At 32.6% G+C, this 16114-nt stretch overlaps 2 protein-coding genes across 3 annotated transcripts in view; one reads left to right on the top strand and one right to left on the bottom strand.

The window, feature by feature from the left end:
* LOC143232829 (uncharacterized) overlaps window positions 1–16114 on the bottom strand; it is a 115210-nt gene that overhangs the window by 34257 nt on the left and 64839 nt on the right. The window contains exon 5 of one of the 2 annotated variants that reach the window (XR_013017806.1): window positions 13798–13934. The exons of the other annotated variant lie outside the window; for it this stretch is intronic. The gene's annotated coding sequence lies outside the window, so the exon portion shown is untranslated. Of the gene's footprint in view, window positions 1–13797; window positions 13935–16114 lie in introns of those variants that run through there. 2 annotated transcript variants of the gene reach the window in all.
* MED11 (mediator complex subunit 11) lies at window positions 7294–16077 on the top strand. The gene is made up of 3 exons (XM_076468751.1): window positions 7294–7551; window positions 10096–10236; window positions 12863–16077. Exons 1-3 carry the CDS (start codon window positions 7476–7478, stop codon window positions 12985–12987), a joined length of 342 nt encoding a protein of 113 aa, XP_076324866.1. The 5' UTR covers window positions 7294–7475; the 3' UTR covers window positions 12988–16077.

Below are 16114 nucleotides of genomic sequence, written 5' to 3'. Positions count from 1 at the left end.
TCCACTAGTGGCTCACACTTGACATTGTGTCTCCCCACAGTGAACTCGATCCATTGGGACCAGTGCTTCCTGTTGTTGTGCGCTGCGCTGTCCCTGCTGTTCCAAACGCAAAGTAACAGAAAAACTGGGTAAAGCGTCCTTGGAGACACATTAGGAATGCCACCATTTTGAAGTCTCCGATTGCCTCCCAGCCATATTCATCATACTTTAAGGCTTCTAGCAATGTCTTGACGCTATTGAGATGCACCGAATGAGCCACGGGAAAAGACGGAAACTTATTTCCGTTATGGAGCAGCACAGCTTTGAGGCTTCTGGATGAGCTATCAACAAAGGGGCACCACTAGTTCGGATTACAGGCAATTCCAATTGTCTCGCACAGACCGGGTACATTGGGGCAGAAGCAGAACCCATCTTGACGAGTGAAGAAGCTTCCTTTGATTTGTGACTTGCACACTTTCATTCTTGAAAATCCTTGTAGGTCTTACAACATTCTAGAAAGTTCTTGAAACTTCTTGTAAGTTCGAGAAAATTCTCTATCAGCTACTCAGTACTGAATCTACCTGGAATGTTGTCGAAAATGGGCAAATTTGAAAATTTCATTATCCAGGACACAAAAAGCAAAGTTTTTAGAGAAAAATAGGTCTTTTTCATTATATGAATATATAAGGTGATAAATAACACTATGGAATTTTTTTTTACTTTTTTCTTGTTTCTTGGCAGAAAGTGCTATTTCCCACCTTATATATTCATATAATGTTCACAATCGGAGTTTCAAAAAGTGCAATATATTCCACGTTTGTAAAAAATTAATAATTATAGTGACAATTATTACCCTTTATTCAAAAATGATTATATCTGTCTTATAACTTCGTCGCTAGAGAAGAGCGTCTGTAAATAGTTCGTGGGGCCTGGCATGGCCAAGCGCGTAAGGCGTGCGACTCGTAATCCGAGGGTCGCGAGTTCGCGCCCGCGTCGCGCTAAACATGCTCGCCCTCCCAGCCGTGGGGGCGTATAATGTGACGGTCAATCCCACTATTCGTTGGTAAAAAAGTAGCCCAAGAGTTGGCGGTGGGTGGTGATGACTAGCTGCCTTCCCTCTAGTCTTACACTGCTAAATTAGGGACGGCTAGCACAGATAGCCCTCGAGTAGCTTTGTGCGAAATTCCAAAACAAAACAAAATAGTTCGTGGATGTATGACAAATGGAATATTACTGACCCGTGTTTCTGGTTTTCTGTGTGCGGTAAGTGATAGCGCTAACGTAAGCAAACGTCGTTTTGTCCGGAAATGATTCGTCAAATGAATTGACTTCTTCAGGAAAGGAGGTTTGACTAGATTACAGACGCGTCCCTCATTACTTTTTATTTAATTAAAGTTTATGAGAAAAACACATTTTACAGAAAACAAAGAAAAGAAATATAAGGCATAAAACAATTTGTTTCGTTGTCTTTTGTGCTCTACTAATTATAGTATTGAATCCCGATATTTATCGTTATAGTTTTTTAAAACTTACCTTTTAGCCGTTGGGGATTTGAATATGTAACGCTCCTGGACAACAAAAGTATCATCTGATTCTCAGGTTAACTGTGGTGATTATGTTGAATGCTTAATATGTTGATTTATTAGAGAGGCTTATTTTTTTTGACAGCTTCGATGATATAACAGCAAAATAGTTTATTTCAGAAGTTTAGAACATTGAGTTGAAGGGGAAAGTATTAGCTTGAAAACTAGTTTCCAACAAAGCCTTACGTTATGTTTTTATACTAAATTAGACTCTATCCGTTGAGACAGTGGTAAGTCTTCATATTTCCAATCCTAAAATCAGGCGTTCGATTCCCCTCGGTGACCTCAGCAGATAGCCCAATGTGGCTTCGCTATAAAAAAAAACTCATGTTAAATTAGACTCGAAATCGGTCTAATATTACTTGCGTTATAGAATTACTTTTTCTACTTCCTGACCTACAATACGACAAAAAGGCTTAAGAGTGCTATTTAAGTCTCTTTCAGAATGCTTGTTTGTTTTGTTTGTTTGTTTTTTTGGTATTTCGCACAAAGCAACTCGAGGGCTATCTCTGCTAGCCATCCCTAATTTTGCAGTGTAAGACTAGAGGGAAGGCAGCTAGTCATCACCACCCACCGCCAACTCTTGGGCTACTCTTTTACCAACGAATAGTGGGATTGACCGTCACATTATAACGCCCCCACGGCTGAAAGGGCGAGCATGTTTGGCGCATCGGGGATGCGAACCCGCGACCCTCAGATTACGAATCGCACGCCTTAACACGCTTGGCCATGCCGGGCCATTTTTAGAATGCACACGTACTTTTGTTCACGATAACATTTTATTTTTCTGTGTAGTTTTTACTAAAACTGTAATGATTGAAAAATAACTTCGATATGGATGAGCAGGGTGAAGAGTAAGCATATTTTAGATTTACAGAAAATTTCGTTTTAATTAAATTTTATAACTTTCATTAATCATAATTGAACAATGTTTTCCCATCATTTTTGACTGGGTTCTGTACAAGTGTAATATGTGATATTTAATATGCAACACAGCTTATCAATTGAAAAGGCTGAAAAGTTCGCTTAGTATATTTCCTTTAAATCAAATTGAACTAGGTTTCAGAACTAGAACTGTGTTAAGTAGTAAGGGCTCCACTTCAGCAACAAAAGGATGCTGCTGCAGTGATGGGAGGGAAAAATAGTAATATCAATAAAAATGATGCAGTCATAGTTCCATGTTTACTACCAGAGGGAGCAGCGTGCACATATATGTCGTCTTTGAAGATGAGAAGGTCATAGTTCCAATTTGTACTACCAAAGGGCACTTTTCTGGACCGCCATGATAGGCTGCTATAATGAATGAATACATAATACAGTGGAGCGCCGTTAAGCCGCGGTATTTGGGGGGTCAACCTGCTTAACCGCGGCTTAAGTGGTCCGCGGCTTAAACCTTTGTAACTGAAAAGCCGAAGTCACCAACAGCTCCGCCGAGGAGCCTCATCCGGGCCATTGCGTGGTCATTATATCGGATTATCGAATTAAAAATAATACTTTAATTATTGATCACTTTTTCACGGATTTACCGCGGATTAACTTTAATGTATGGAGAGGTGTGATTCGATAACAATGGCGGCCTCCATAAAGCTGACATAGAGATCGGATAAATGCAGATTAACGGTCGATTTCTATTGTAATATATTTTATTTATTTCCCAAATTAAAGCAAATCCTTTTTAAATATCCCCTTGAAGTTATAAAGCCAGGATTATATTCGTAAGCCGCGCTTTTACACGTTCTTAAATTAGCGGTGAGCCGTGATAATCCTCGCTCACAAGACTTCCTACAGCGGCTTAAGCGATTTCGCGGTTTACTGGTCCGCGGCTTAATGGCGCTCCACTGTAGTATCATAAAGTAGTGAACATGGTTAAAGCCAGCTATGACTCATACAATGCATGTATTATCATGTTTATAATTAATTACTAATTAATTAATAAACTCCTCCTAAAAGGATGTTTAACACTAATTAATTAAATAATTTATAATGAATTATTAAATTAATTGTACTTAAATTCTATAATTAATTTGTCATAAAAGGATGCTTATCATTAAATTTATAATATTTGTTACTGTATAAATAGTCCTAAAAAGACAATATATTAATTAAAACTTACTTTGTCAGGTGATTAAAATTTTTGAATACTAAATTATTACATCTCCTGCTCTGAAAGGCCTATTTCATACTTAATCTGATACATACAATACATAACCATACATTTAAATTGCTCTAGAAAGAGGGATATAAGGAATTAACAAAAACTTTTACTTTTACTAATTTAACTTTGTACGAGAATTTACATCGTCAATAAAACATTATCATGCAATAACTTTTACTAATTTGACTTTATTTAGTAAAATAAGTTACACATATTATTCTCTTTTATGTTCTACAAAAGTGGACTCTCACATATCTACATATTCAGTTACTATTATTTTAACCACTGTGTTTGGGATTACACAAGCCTCTAATGTCTGGATTGAATTTTTCTGGAAGCCATTATTTGTAATAAAAGTAACAGGTGAGTGACTTACTACTTATTCTTCCATTTTCTATATAACCAATGACACCTCTAAACCCACAAAAATCTTTTGAAAGTATGGAATGCATTTATAACCTACTCATAACTTCTTTTAGACAATATTCTGTAAGATACTTGATGTTTCACAAATCACACATATCCAATTATCGCCCAACAGCTAAATATAATAAATGAATGACTTACTGACTACTATTATCTTATACACCAAAACTTTGAGACTGTCTAATGCTGAGGCAGTAATGGGATATTGCATGCATGCAATCTGGTCACGGACTTTTAAGAATTACAAAGGTCAGACACAAGGCTAACAAAATAATGTCAGTTTAAAATTACTTCACACGTTAGAAAAAATGGATTGTGACAGTACTTTGGAATAACAATATCACCAGCCCATAAAAACCAAATTACTAAGCACGACTCTTTCAAGGTGATAGGGCAGTTTTGACTTAACCATGTAATTTGTGCTCATTACAATGTACTGTAAAATAAAACATTAGATATGAGGTCAGTAATACACTTGAAGGGAAAACCATATGGCTATTATGGAGCTGGATGTTTTAGAAGAATCCTCAATTTTAGTGGAATAGACTGATACTGGTTTTTGCTAGAATGATAAGAATTTATTTTTATGAAAAGTGGTTTTATATGCTAAAGTGTAATTATGAGCTTTTCACTATGCTGTAGTATTTCAACTTTATTTTCACCCAAATAAATTATGAGGTTATCACTCGTACAGCGTTTGAATTCCACATTTAGATATAATTGTTTTAATTTGTTGAAGTTGTTGCCAATGTGCATAGAAATACACCATAACTCGAAACAAACCTCTTTTCCGTGGGTGAATTACATACTTTTTCAATCTCGATTTTTTAAAAAATTTAACTGCATTTGTAACTTGTCTTTATCACTCAACTCTGCTTAGCTAGTGGAAACACTTGAATATACTTCTAATGCTTCCTCAGGAAAAAAATCATCATCGAATAGCACCTTAACAATACACTTTTTTAGTTCATTTTTCTCATTGATTTTTTTAGCCTCTTATTCTAAAATTTTGATAATTTCAAGATGTTCAATTTTATTATATTTTTTCAAGTTGTTTGAAGGAGGGTGATTCAAAAAGCTTTGGTAAGCAGCCATGATCAAACCTTGTTGGCACTGATAAATATAAATTGAATTAAAATTTGAATTTAAACAAATTTTGTCTCAGATTCAGATCCTGCTGAGTTCCCAAATGTTACTTATGAGGTCTGTTCAAAAAATACGCGGACTGTTTGAATTGCGCGGCTCCAGTTGGTTCCAGGGAATCCGCTTGATGTCGCTAGGTTCGCACAGATCAGCTGATTACGACGCCATTTCCCGATTGCAGATATCTTCATTTATGTATTAGCTACGCGGTTTTAAGTGAAGTGCGATTTTTTCGTTTGGCGGATTTCAGAAGGAATGACCTGAAGGAGCAACGACTTGCTGTGAAATTTTGTGTTAAACTTGGAAAATCTGCGACTAAAACTTTTGCTATGTTTAACACGGCTTACGGTGATGTTGCTATAAAGCGTACGGCATGTTTCAAGTGGCATGAACGTTTTAAGGATGGTCGACAGTCCATTGAAGATGATGAGCATCCTGGACGTCCTTCCACGTCAACTGACGACCCACATGTCGACAAAATCAACACCCTGGTGCAAGCAAATCGACGTCTGACTGTCAGGGAGCTTGTTGAAGAGTGTGGGATATCAGTTGGATCTTGTTACGAGATTTTGACCAAGAAATTGAAGATGCACCGCGTTGCTGCGAAATTTGTGCCTCAGAACTCGTGAGTTTTTTGGCCAAACACTCGATCACTGTTCTTCCCCACCCCCCACCCCCCTACTCACCTGACCTTGCTCCTTGCGATTTTTTCTTGTTCCCCAAACTCAAAAGACCCTTGAAAGGAAGAAGATTTGAGACGATTCCCGAGATTAAGGCAAATGCGACGAAGGAGCTGGAGGACATTACAAAAAGAAGCGTACCAGGACTGTTTCAACAAGTGGAAACACCGTTGGGATAAGTGTGTGCGTTGGGGAGGAGAGTACTTAGTAGGGGTCCCAGACCTGTAACTTCTAAATAAAGTATATTTTGTTTTATGACGTCAGTCCGCGTATTTTTTGAACAGCCCTCGTATTATTATTTATTTCGGGTGAGTTTCTAAGCTATTATATTACACACGTTACGTACCACTATTTCAAATAACTGGAATTTTAACTTAAGTTTGATAGTTAATTATATGTTAATATTCAGTGATGTCGAGAAACCAACTTGTTGAGAAATTTATATGCAAACGGCTCTTCTATGTAAAATATTTTCTCAACCCAAACGAGCCGTTTGCATATAAACATATATGTTAATATGTATGAAATTTATGTTGCTAACTAGACTGATATGTACAATTTCCTTTTTTTAACACAAATATATTTTAATTGTTTGTTTGTTTTTGAATTTCGCACAAAGCTACTCGAGGGCTATCTGTGCTAGCTGTCCCTAATTTAGCAATGTAAGACTAGAGGGAAGGCAGCTAGTCATCACCACCCACCGCCAACTCTTGGGCTACTCTTTTACCAACGAATAGTGGGATTGACCGTAACATTATAACGCCCCCACGGCTGGGAGGGCGAGCATGTTTAGCGCGACGCGGGCTCAAACCCGCGACCCTCGGATTACGAGTCGCACGCCTTACGCGCTTGGCCATGCCGGGCCATATATTTTAATATACAAACATAAAACAATACAGTATATAATAACGGTTATTGCTAATAGAATATACATCATATGCAAAAAAGGAAACGTATACAGAAACAAGCATTGGTACAAAACTAAACGTATAACGGCAAATCCATTACACATAACATCCATTTTGACTGGTATAAATGGGAAAACCATTCCTGTCAACTTTCTGAGGTTTGAAATTAATATGTGAAAAGCATTTCTCATAAATCTGAATGTTCTACTGCATTGATTTAGATAACTTTCTATTTGTTTGTAATTAAGTACAGAGCAATATAGTAGACTATCCGTTCTCTGACTCTCACGAATACTGAAACCCTGTTTCTGGTGCTGTAAGTCTGCACGCATACCGCTATCCCACTGGAGCGCATTTGTTATTGTCATCATGGTATTATTACTCCATTAAATAAATATGTAGTATCATGTTTCTGCCACTAGGGCTTCTGCTCTAGTTTCTGTGTGTTCAAGAATTATGAAATTGAATAAAGCACATAAATAGAGTAGTATTTCTTATTCAATTTTAATAATAACCCTTTTTTTTCATCAGGATAGAGGGCAAAAAAGTTCAGTTCTCGAAATTGAGTTATACAGGAAAATCTCAGAAACATAAGTTTAAAATGGCCGCACTAACTCAGAGGTTGAAAGAACTTGATGATATAGAAAGAGATATAACAACAGCGATGCAGAGTGCAGGTAAACGTTACAATGTATAATTGTTAATTAATTTTAACTTGGATGTTGGAGATCTGAGAGAAAGGAAGGTCAAGTTTGACTGTGCTTTTCATGGTATTTTATTATGTGAGCTTACGTAGGTAAAATATTTGTTAATGGTAATTAAGCATAATAAAATGTTAAATCTAGTACTGTCAGTAACATTGTCACAGTAATGAACTTAGTATCAATGTTATAACAGCAGCAGTATTAGTGTTAGTAACAGGTAGATCATGTCATGAGTTTTTGGTGCCCTACACGATCCCACAGTAATATAACACGTGGAAGTTGAAGTAATGTATTTGTAATTATAGAAATTTGTGTGCCACAGAAACTTCCTGAATATATTTAAAAACGTGTATTTCTTGCTTATTTAACTGAATGACATTTTTGTATGAATTGGGTAGCTCTCAAAATGAGGTTGTCCTGAATTATATATTGGTCAAGCTTTATGTTTTTTCATGTGCACTATAATTAAATATGGTTAATGAACAATCAATTAACAAATTCCAGTAACTCCCCAATTCTAATTATGACCAGTCTTAGCACATTTCTGTTATTCAAGCACATCATCCAAAGAACAAAATATATCTTATAGACAAAATATGTCTTGAATGGGTCTTCTAGATCTAGGAATGATATTTTTCTGTCAGTTTTCTGTTGCCAATGGTTCATGAGAATAACAGTACTCCTGGGTGAATGTTTGTGAGAAAATTTGTTTTACCGTGCCAATAACATACTCAAAACTCAAATGCTCGAAGCTGAGTTTTGCAAATAAATACTGCAGTATTTCAGGCTTTTACATTAAAGATATCTTACATATTATAATTTCTGACCAATATGGATCTAGTTAATAAATTTTTCAATCTTGCAAAATAATGTTTACATTATTAATTTTTCAAGCAAAAAAACTCATTTAAAATGTTCACATTAATTTAAAGATGGATTTAATTTGAAAAATGGAAAAAGGTTATTAAGTGGCATGATGAAATAAGGGGTAGAGAAGTTGATAGGTGAATGCAAACACATACAAGTAGAATTGGTTGGAGAAAGAGCTAAAAATTAAATTTGCTGTTTCGAGTAAACCAGAAGTGATAATTCAGTTCTAGAAGAATTTATAAAGTTTTCTGAATAATATATGATAAATAATTATGACATAGAAGTATGAAATAACTAATCCAATATTGGTAATTTATTGCAATATTTAACAGCATCTAGCATCCTTTTGGTAAAATGTAAAACAAGACATTAGAATGCAAGAGAGCAAAGATTTTCTGGTGAAACATGTTTCCAGATTTCCTTTTCCTATATTGGACTCAAAACATTTTATACATTTCTTTTCTATGTGTATTCTTATCTCTGTATGTTAGATTGTGAAAATATTTTCTGATTGATCATTCTTGAAAGTTAAATTTTGCTCCATAACAAGCACTAAAATTTGTAGGTTTCTTTCATCTTATGTAAAAATAATGTTTCTGGAAAATAAAAAATGAAATACATTAAAAATAAAATATTATTATTTTAAATTTTGATGTGGATGTATTATAATCCCTGAATGAAATTTTTCTTTCCTTCTCCAAATTATGAACAAGAGTAGAAGAGAAACATTATTTTGGACTAAGTTGCTTATATACAGAGCACCTCATTCTAATTGTGATAACTGAAAGCTTCCCTGGATCACAGTATTTACGTGGACTGATTATCTATACTTGTTGATCCTTAGCTTTCATAGAGGCTATAATGGTATTTAAAAATACATTTTAATCAGTTTTTTTATTATTTTACTTACAGTGAATCATATTTACAAATAACTGCACATAATGTGCAGTTAAATGTCCATTAGGCTTGTCTAGATACTGAAAGCACTAGGGCCTTAGAACATGTTTAGAAATGTATTTTTTGACATTTTATATCTGGATAATGCACTGTAAGCACAAACATAGATGTTAATGGAGTTGGTCATTTTATAGTGGTCTATTTCATTGATAATTGCTGCTGCTATTGTTTTTGTAATTATTTGAAGAAAAAAAAATCAAAAGTTCTGTTATTTTTAGGGTACCTGTGTTCCTCTTGAAATGATATACAATGCAGCTATAATTTCACTGTGACATTTTATTTATATGGATGACAACTTTGTCATGTTTTTATACTTTTGATCTTTTTGGCTCTTATGTTATTATTAATTTTGTTTTTATGAGGATTGTTTGGCATTGTTAAAATAATATATGGAAGTAGGATTAATCTAAATCTCCCAAGCTGGCCAAACTCTCGAAATATTGTTAAGCTTGTGAAAAGAAATATTATGGATACAAAAAATAAATAAATAAAAAAATCAGCTAATGATTCAGTACATTACTTGTAAAATATCAATCAATGTCGCCAATACCTCCTGTTTATCATAATGATAATCAGTTTGTAAAGATAATTACTATACTTTGTATATTAAATGAGTACCATAAAATATTCTAAATATACAAGAGAAAGGATTTGCCTTCTTACAGTGATATTTCACTATTATTTGTTTAGGCCAAGCAATTTTGGAACTAAGTAAAGACAAGCCAAGCCTGAAGCAAGTGGAGTCTCAGACATCAAATTTCATAAAAACATTAGAAAATGTGGAAAGTGGTTTAATGAAGCATATTACTTATTTAACTCAAGTATCAACAGGTAACTAACTGATCCTGACCATGTATATTTACAACATTTGTAGTTTAATATGAAAACAGTTGAAAGATTTTGTTAGAAACTTGCTGAAATATTAGGAATAAATGACAGTAAGATATTTGAGTGGCTAACTCTATTATATATGCCTTAATAAATAAGTATATTAAATCACATTAGTTTGTGGAAGGAAAAGTGTTGGATGAAATTTGGATGACTGTAAGATATATTTCTTTACCAGTAGATTATATAGTAATCTTTAATAACATTAAATGTTTAGGACAAACATCTTAATTTAAATTATTGGTACAATCTATGGAGGTGGGTGACCCTAACAGTACATCTAAGCATGGAGAAATATAATAATAGGTTGCATTGAAGTTATTTTATTATTGAACATCATATGTATATGGTCTTCATGTTAGTATTGAACTGTAACATGCAAATATCATTAAATAGTTTTTTGTTTTTAAAGTACAGTTAGTGTGTTAATCATTGTTAATTGCATGCAGTGGAGGTAGAGTTTGGCTAATTGAAAAGAAATTGCTGAAAAGAAGTTATCAGAGTTAGAGAAACCTTTGAGGTCTTGAGAGAGATGCATTGAAAATTAGTAATGTATATTGTTTTTCTTATACACTTTTTTGGTCTAAGTTTTAACATTTTTTCCACATGTTGCATATTATTTTAATACAAATAAAATCAAAGATAAAATAGAAGTTTCTGTAATTTCTTTGAATTTGTTTTTTTGTTATATACAGTGTTGCACCTAGAATCTAAATGTAAAGGACACGTATACATTTCAGATTTAAGGGGACACTGAAAATTTGTAGTGACATCTTTGAGACATAGTAACACTTATCATTACAATAATGAAAAACAAAGGATGAAAAGTTATTAACTAATGAATATCATTACAGTTCTACAATATCTTTTAAGTTTTTTTTTTAAGTGAAGTCTTGAGTGATCTGTGTGGATGTAGTACATCAGACACATGTAAATGAACAGTAACTGAGTGCATCACAGTTGAAATGATATTAATATTGTAAGATGTAGTCTGGAGTTCCTTTTGATGTGTGTTACTTTATTACAATAATTGTGTGGATTTTGTTTCTCATCAGTGATGTAAATTACACTAAAAATTATCTGGTCCTTTATCTACTTTTGTTTTATTCATAGAGTTACAATAATGAGCCATAAGCAATTCAAAGTAGTGGCTGGCATCTCACTTGCTCAACATGGAGGCAAGATATATTGATGCAAGAGACAAAATTTTAGCCTTGTTTTGGATTTAGAAAAATTCCATGCTAGTAGTCTTCTGATTGATCAAAATCAAAATGAATGTAGCAAATTAGGAACTTGCTGTTTCAAAAATTCCATGCTAGTGGTCTTCTGATTGATCAAAATCAAAATGAATGTAGCAAATTAGGAACTTGCTGTTTCATTTTTACTAGAAGTCTATAAAAAGTAATTGTATCATAGTAATTAAAAACTTCTTACTGTTAAGTCGAAATACACCTGTGATATATGTATTTTAGTCATTTACACTGAATGACTGAGTACAAAAAGCTACCATAATTGTGATTAACAAGATTTTTTCACTTAGTTGTGTCAAGGTGGTGTTGCAATGCCCACTTGAGCTCCATATGGTATTCAGGATAAGTATTAGGAAATAAGAGTGTCATTTCAACTCATTGACTTGGTTTTCATGGCAGTTAGCACCAACTAGACTCCCATCATCTGACCTCTGCAGTGCAGAATTGCTACTAGCATGATTAGTAGTTGAGACAGCATGTTTGCTCATTTTACATAAAACAGAAATAGCTTTAACAATATTTTTACACTTTCCTCTGAATTTATCTCCACTAAACTCAAATATTAGGCCTATTGAATTCTCATTGTTTGCCAGTTTTCAACAATTAAATTGTGTGTAACTTTTAACAATAAAACACTTTTTTAGTATAGGGAAACTTAATGTCAATCCAGAGAGTGAAGGATACACACCTGAACCATCTTTTGACTTTGTGAAATAGCTCTGTGTAATTAGAATGAGTTTTGATATTTGAAAAGAAGATACAAGAGATTTATACATTTAAATAGGATACATATGTTAGTAGGTTTATTAACATTTGATTCATAACACAATTACAGCCAATTTTGTAGAATAATAATGTTGCTGGTATCTGTCCCTAATATGCTGGTGGGAAAAAAAATAACTAGCAAACTAGTGTACAGGTAATTTGTTAGTTGCTTCAAAAGTTGAAGTAAAGGTCTGTCTGTAAGTGAACATCATTCATGTAACTGTTGTATTTACCTCTGACGAGTTTTAAAAATTAAAACACTAAAGTACAAGATATAGATTTAGGAAATTTTACAACTGAACATAGGTGCATGTTTTTAACAAATATCTCCCTCGCTATATATTCTTAAAGTTTGTTTAAACCATGCAAGTACCAGTTAAGTTAGTATTAATAAATTAGTAGGTAAAGATATTTATGATAAGTGTGCCTGCTATAACTGTTTTAAAATATGTGCTATAATCTTACACTTTACAACAAGCTTTGCTTACATGATTAACTGCCCTGCAAATATGATTGAAAAAAGAGAAGTTAGAAAGTCAATGTTTGTTTTTCAGGACAAGCACATGAAGGCTCTAGTTATGCTAGCCAGAAAGACCTCAGCATGGCTTGGCACAGAATTCATCATGCTCGTGCTCGATTAATGGAACTGGAGAGGTTAAAAAACAAACATATACAGTAGCAGATAAAATAGATGGTCTATGTGTACTGATGGAGTATGTACGATCTGAGAAGGTTTTTCACTACGAATTCAAGTATGATGTACAGCATTTTTTTGATAAACACGTGTAAAAACTTCTAATTTGGCTAAGTAAGTTTTTCTTTGTAAATACTTAACTTCCATTTATAAAAAAAATAATTATAATTATTGTATTTTTATTTCTGTAATTACTCTGTGCATTGTAAGTAAAATGGATTGTTCAGTCATTACAGAGTTTATCTTTCAAAAGCAACAATGTTATAAGATCTGAGTTTTTCAGCTAACTTATGTTGATGTATTATTTGTATAAAAAGCAACTACAGTACATCTGATCACTATCTAATTACAAAGATTTCTTTCCTCAATGAATTTTATTTATGGATACACAGACTGCCATTCTTTTTTTAGTACTTGCTAGAAGAAAGCTTACAACTTATTACTGTTGCAGGTTGTTATATGTACATTAACATAAATCTTACAGAATTATTTGTTCTTAATAACATTACTAGTTTACAAGTGAAAGAAACCTGTAAATAGAAATTGAGAACAAAAACTTTAATTATGACATTTAATGTGTGCAACTATCTTAATACTAGTGTTATCAAAAGTGCACTGTTCATAAATAGTTTTATGTAATTTCTTTATATATAAAATTTCAATTTCAAAAATAACTATTTATTACTGTTAACATTTCCTGTTAATGTTAATTATATACCATTAGTGAATTTTTTGCTTTATCTCAGAAGAGAAAAACTCAAACTAGTAAACATGTTAAAGGTTTTCTGTCTCTGCAAAGGGTAAAAACTACTCATACTGCCTACATTATTTACCAAATTTCTAAACACAGGGATCACAATTTTTGTTCAAATATCATCTGCACTTCAAGCACACAAGTAAACATGATGATCCTCTTATGAACACAGGAACACCTGCAAAATTTTAGTTAACATTATACGTATACTCTGGTATTTGTTTCAGCATTTGTAGCAGAAGGTTGCTTCAGATACGTTTATTATAGAATTTTAAAGTTAAGTGACAATGTTACAGAAGGAGAGTTTCACATTGCTACTGATATGAACATTTTCAACTTTTTATGATGGCCAGTTTCAGCTATGTGTTAATCAAAATATGTAGCCATATAACTCATATAATTGAAGTTGCAATAAGAAGGAAAAGTATGATAAAAGTTGCTCTAAAAATGTGTTACAAGTCACCTTCATAAAGATTTATAATTAAATCTCATACACCACATTATTAGCATAGTGGTCTAATGTATGTATAAATAAATAAATATATACACACACACACACACACACACACACACACACACACACACACACATAATGACAAAAACTATTGAAAGGATAATCTTGTATTTTGAATATGCTGTGAAGGAAGTCCCATCCCCATTCATTTTTTCTTTATCATATTCAAAACATTTTGAAAAGTATTTTCAGAAATGTCCAAGTTAAACATTAAACTTGATATAAAAACAAAAGTTAAGATTGGTTATTGGAAATTAGCAAATTTTCAGTGATTTGATTCATGATGTTAGGAATACACTCGGGTTAAAAAATAGACAAAAATATGAAACCCTATAACCAGAGTGCTTTTAAAAGATGGTCTACCTTTCAAAAAATGTGTAGGTTAGAGATTATATATTTGTGCTAATAATTTTTAAAGCCATAAATAGTCTAATTTCTAAAAGCTACTCTCTATTTGTTTCAATGTAGCATTGGACTACTAGACAAATTAATTTTTATTTAAATCTAAAGCCAGCAATTCCAACTTAATTGATGAATATACAATTTCAGGAAGAAAATTATCATAAGATTTGTCCAATTTAAATGTAACATTATTACAAAATGTTTCACTGATATGCAAAAATTCCATGTGAACGTTTTTCTTTTGTACACAGTACAAAATAACATTAGAGTATCTTAAGAATAGATATTTGTCCTTGAACTTGAGTATAGAAAAGACCTCTGGTTCAACATGACTTGCTTATTTTCATTTGCTTTCAAACATCGTAGTAATTTATCATGATCTTTCAGAAGATACACTTGTTTATAACAAAATCTTTCTTGTGAAGAGTCCTTTCAGTTCTGCAACACAATCAGTTGCAATGTCCTCCTATTGTAATCCAGTCAGATTAAGCTGAACAACTTTGAATTAATCAACAATAACAAAAAGTCATAATGGTAACATTTCAATTACTTGTATAATCAAAATAATCAAAAACCAAAATAACTGAGAACACTAATTTTTATCACATCAATCAAATCAATTTTATTGTAATTTTGAGTCTGATTATTTCATGTGATATAAATCAATGCTTATAGGTAATTGAGGCAGTTACACTAAAAATTTTATATGGTTGTATAATAACCAAATTTCCTCAGTAAAAAGTTACTATGAGATATACAAATATTTCTTTTTCTTGCTGTTAATTGTATATTAGGTAAACATTTATGAATTTCAATCTCTTATCCTTATCATATTATACAAACTTTCCTTTGTCACATACTAGCTTAAACCCAAGGTTTTAAAATTTTCAGAAATACTTGCTAAATATAGTCCCTATTTTCAAAATAGCTGTTCTCATCCATTTTCTGAAGCCTTATACAATTCCACTATCATCTTAAACATACCTTCACGTATATCTTTGTTTTCAGCAATAACACTAGCCATGCCAGTTTATTGTACTTATTTGAAAATCAGAGGAATATCTGCTGACATCTTCGGCAAAAAATCTTAGAGGCAGATATTTTGAAAATTTTTGTATCACTGTTTAGTGTACTTTAATGAGATTACAGTTTAATGCTTGAATATGTTTTAAACAGGTAGCATAAACAATTATTTTTGGTTTTTTAGCATAAAACTTGCTACTTCTCTGTAAATGTTCTGTTTCAATTTGTCAAAACTGTTCTAGAATAATTTTAAATCAAATGTTATAATTCATATTTTTATGCACTCAAACACATTAGAAATTTCTTTAAATTTTGAAGTAATTACATTAGAAAATATTTCAAATTGTAACATGAAGAGCTGTGAGTAAAGATTGTTATATTATGATACATTGACTTATCCTAAGCACAAGTTCAAGGTT

The sequence above is a fragment of the Tachypleus tridentatus genome, chromosome 11, assembly GCF_004210375.1.
Source record: "Tachypleus tridentatus isolate NWPU-2018 chromosome 11, ASM421037v1, whole genome shotgun sequence".
In the NCBI taxonomy this organism is placed as follows: Eukaryota; Metazoa; Arthropoda; class Merostomata; order Xiphosura; family Limulidae; genus Tachypleus; species Tachypleus tridentatus.
Note: the sequence above shows the minus strand (reverse complement) of the source record. Positions and strands in the feature narration are given on the sequence as shown.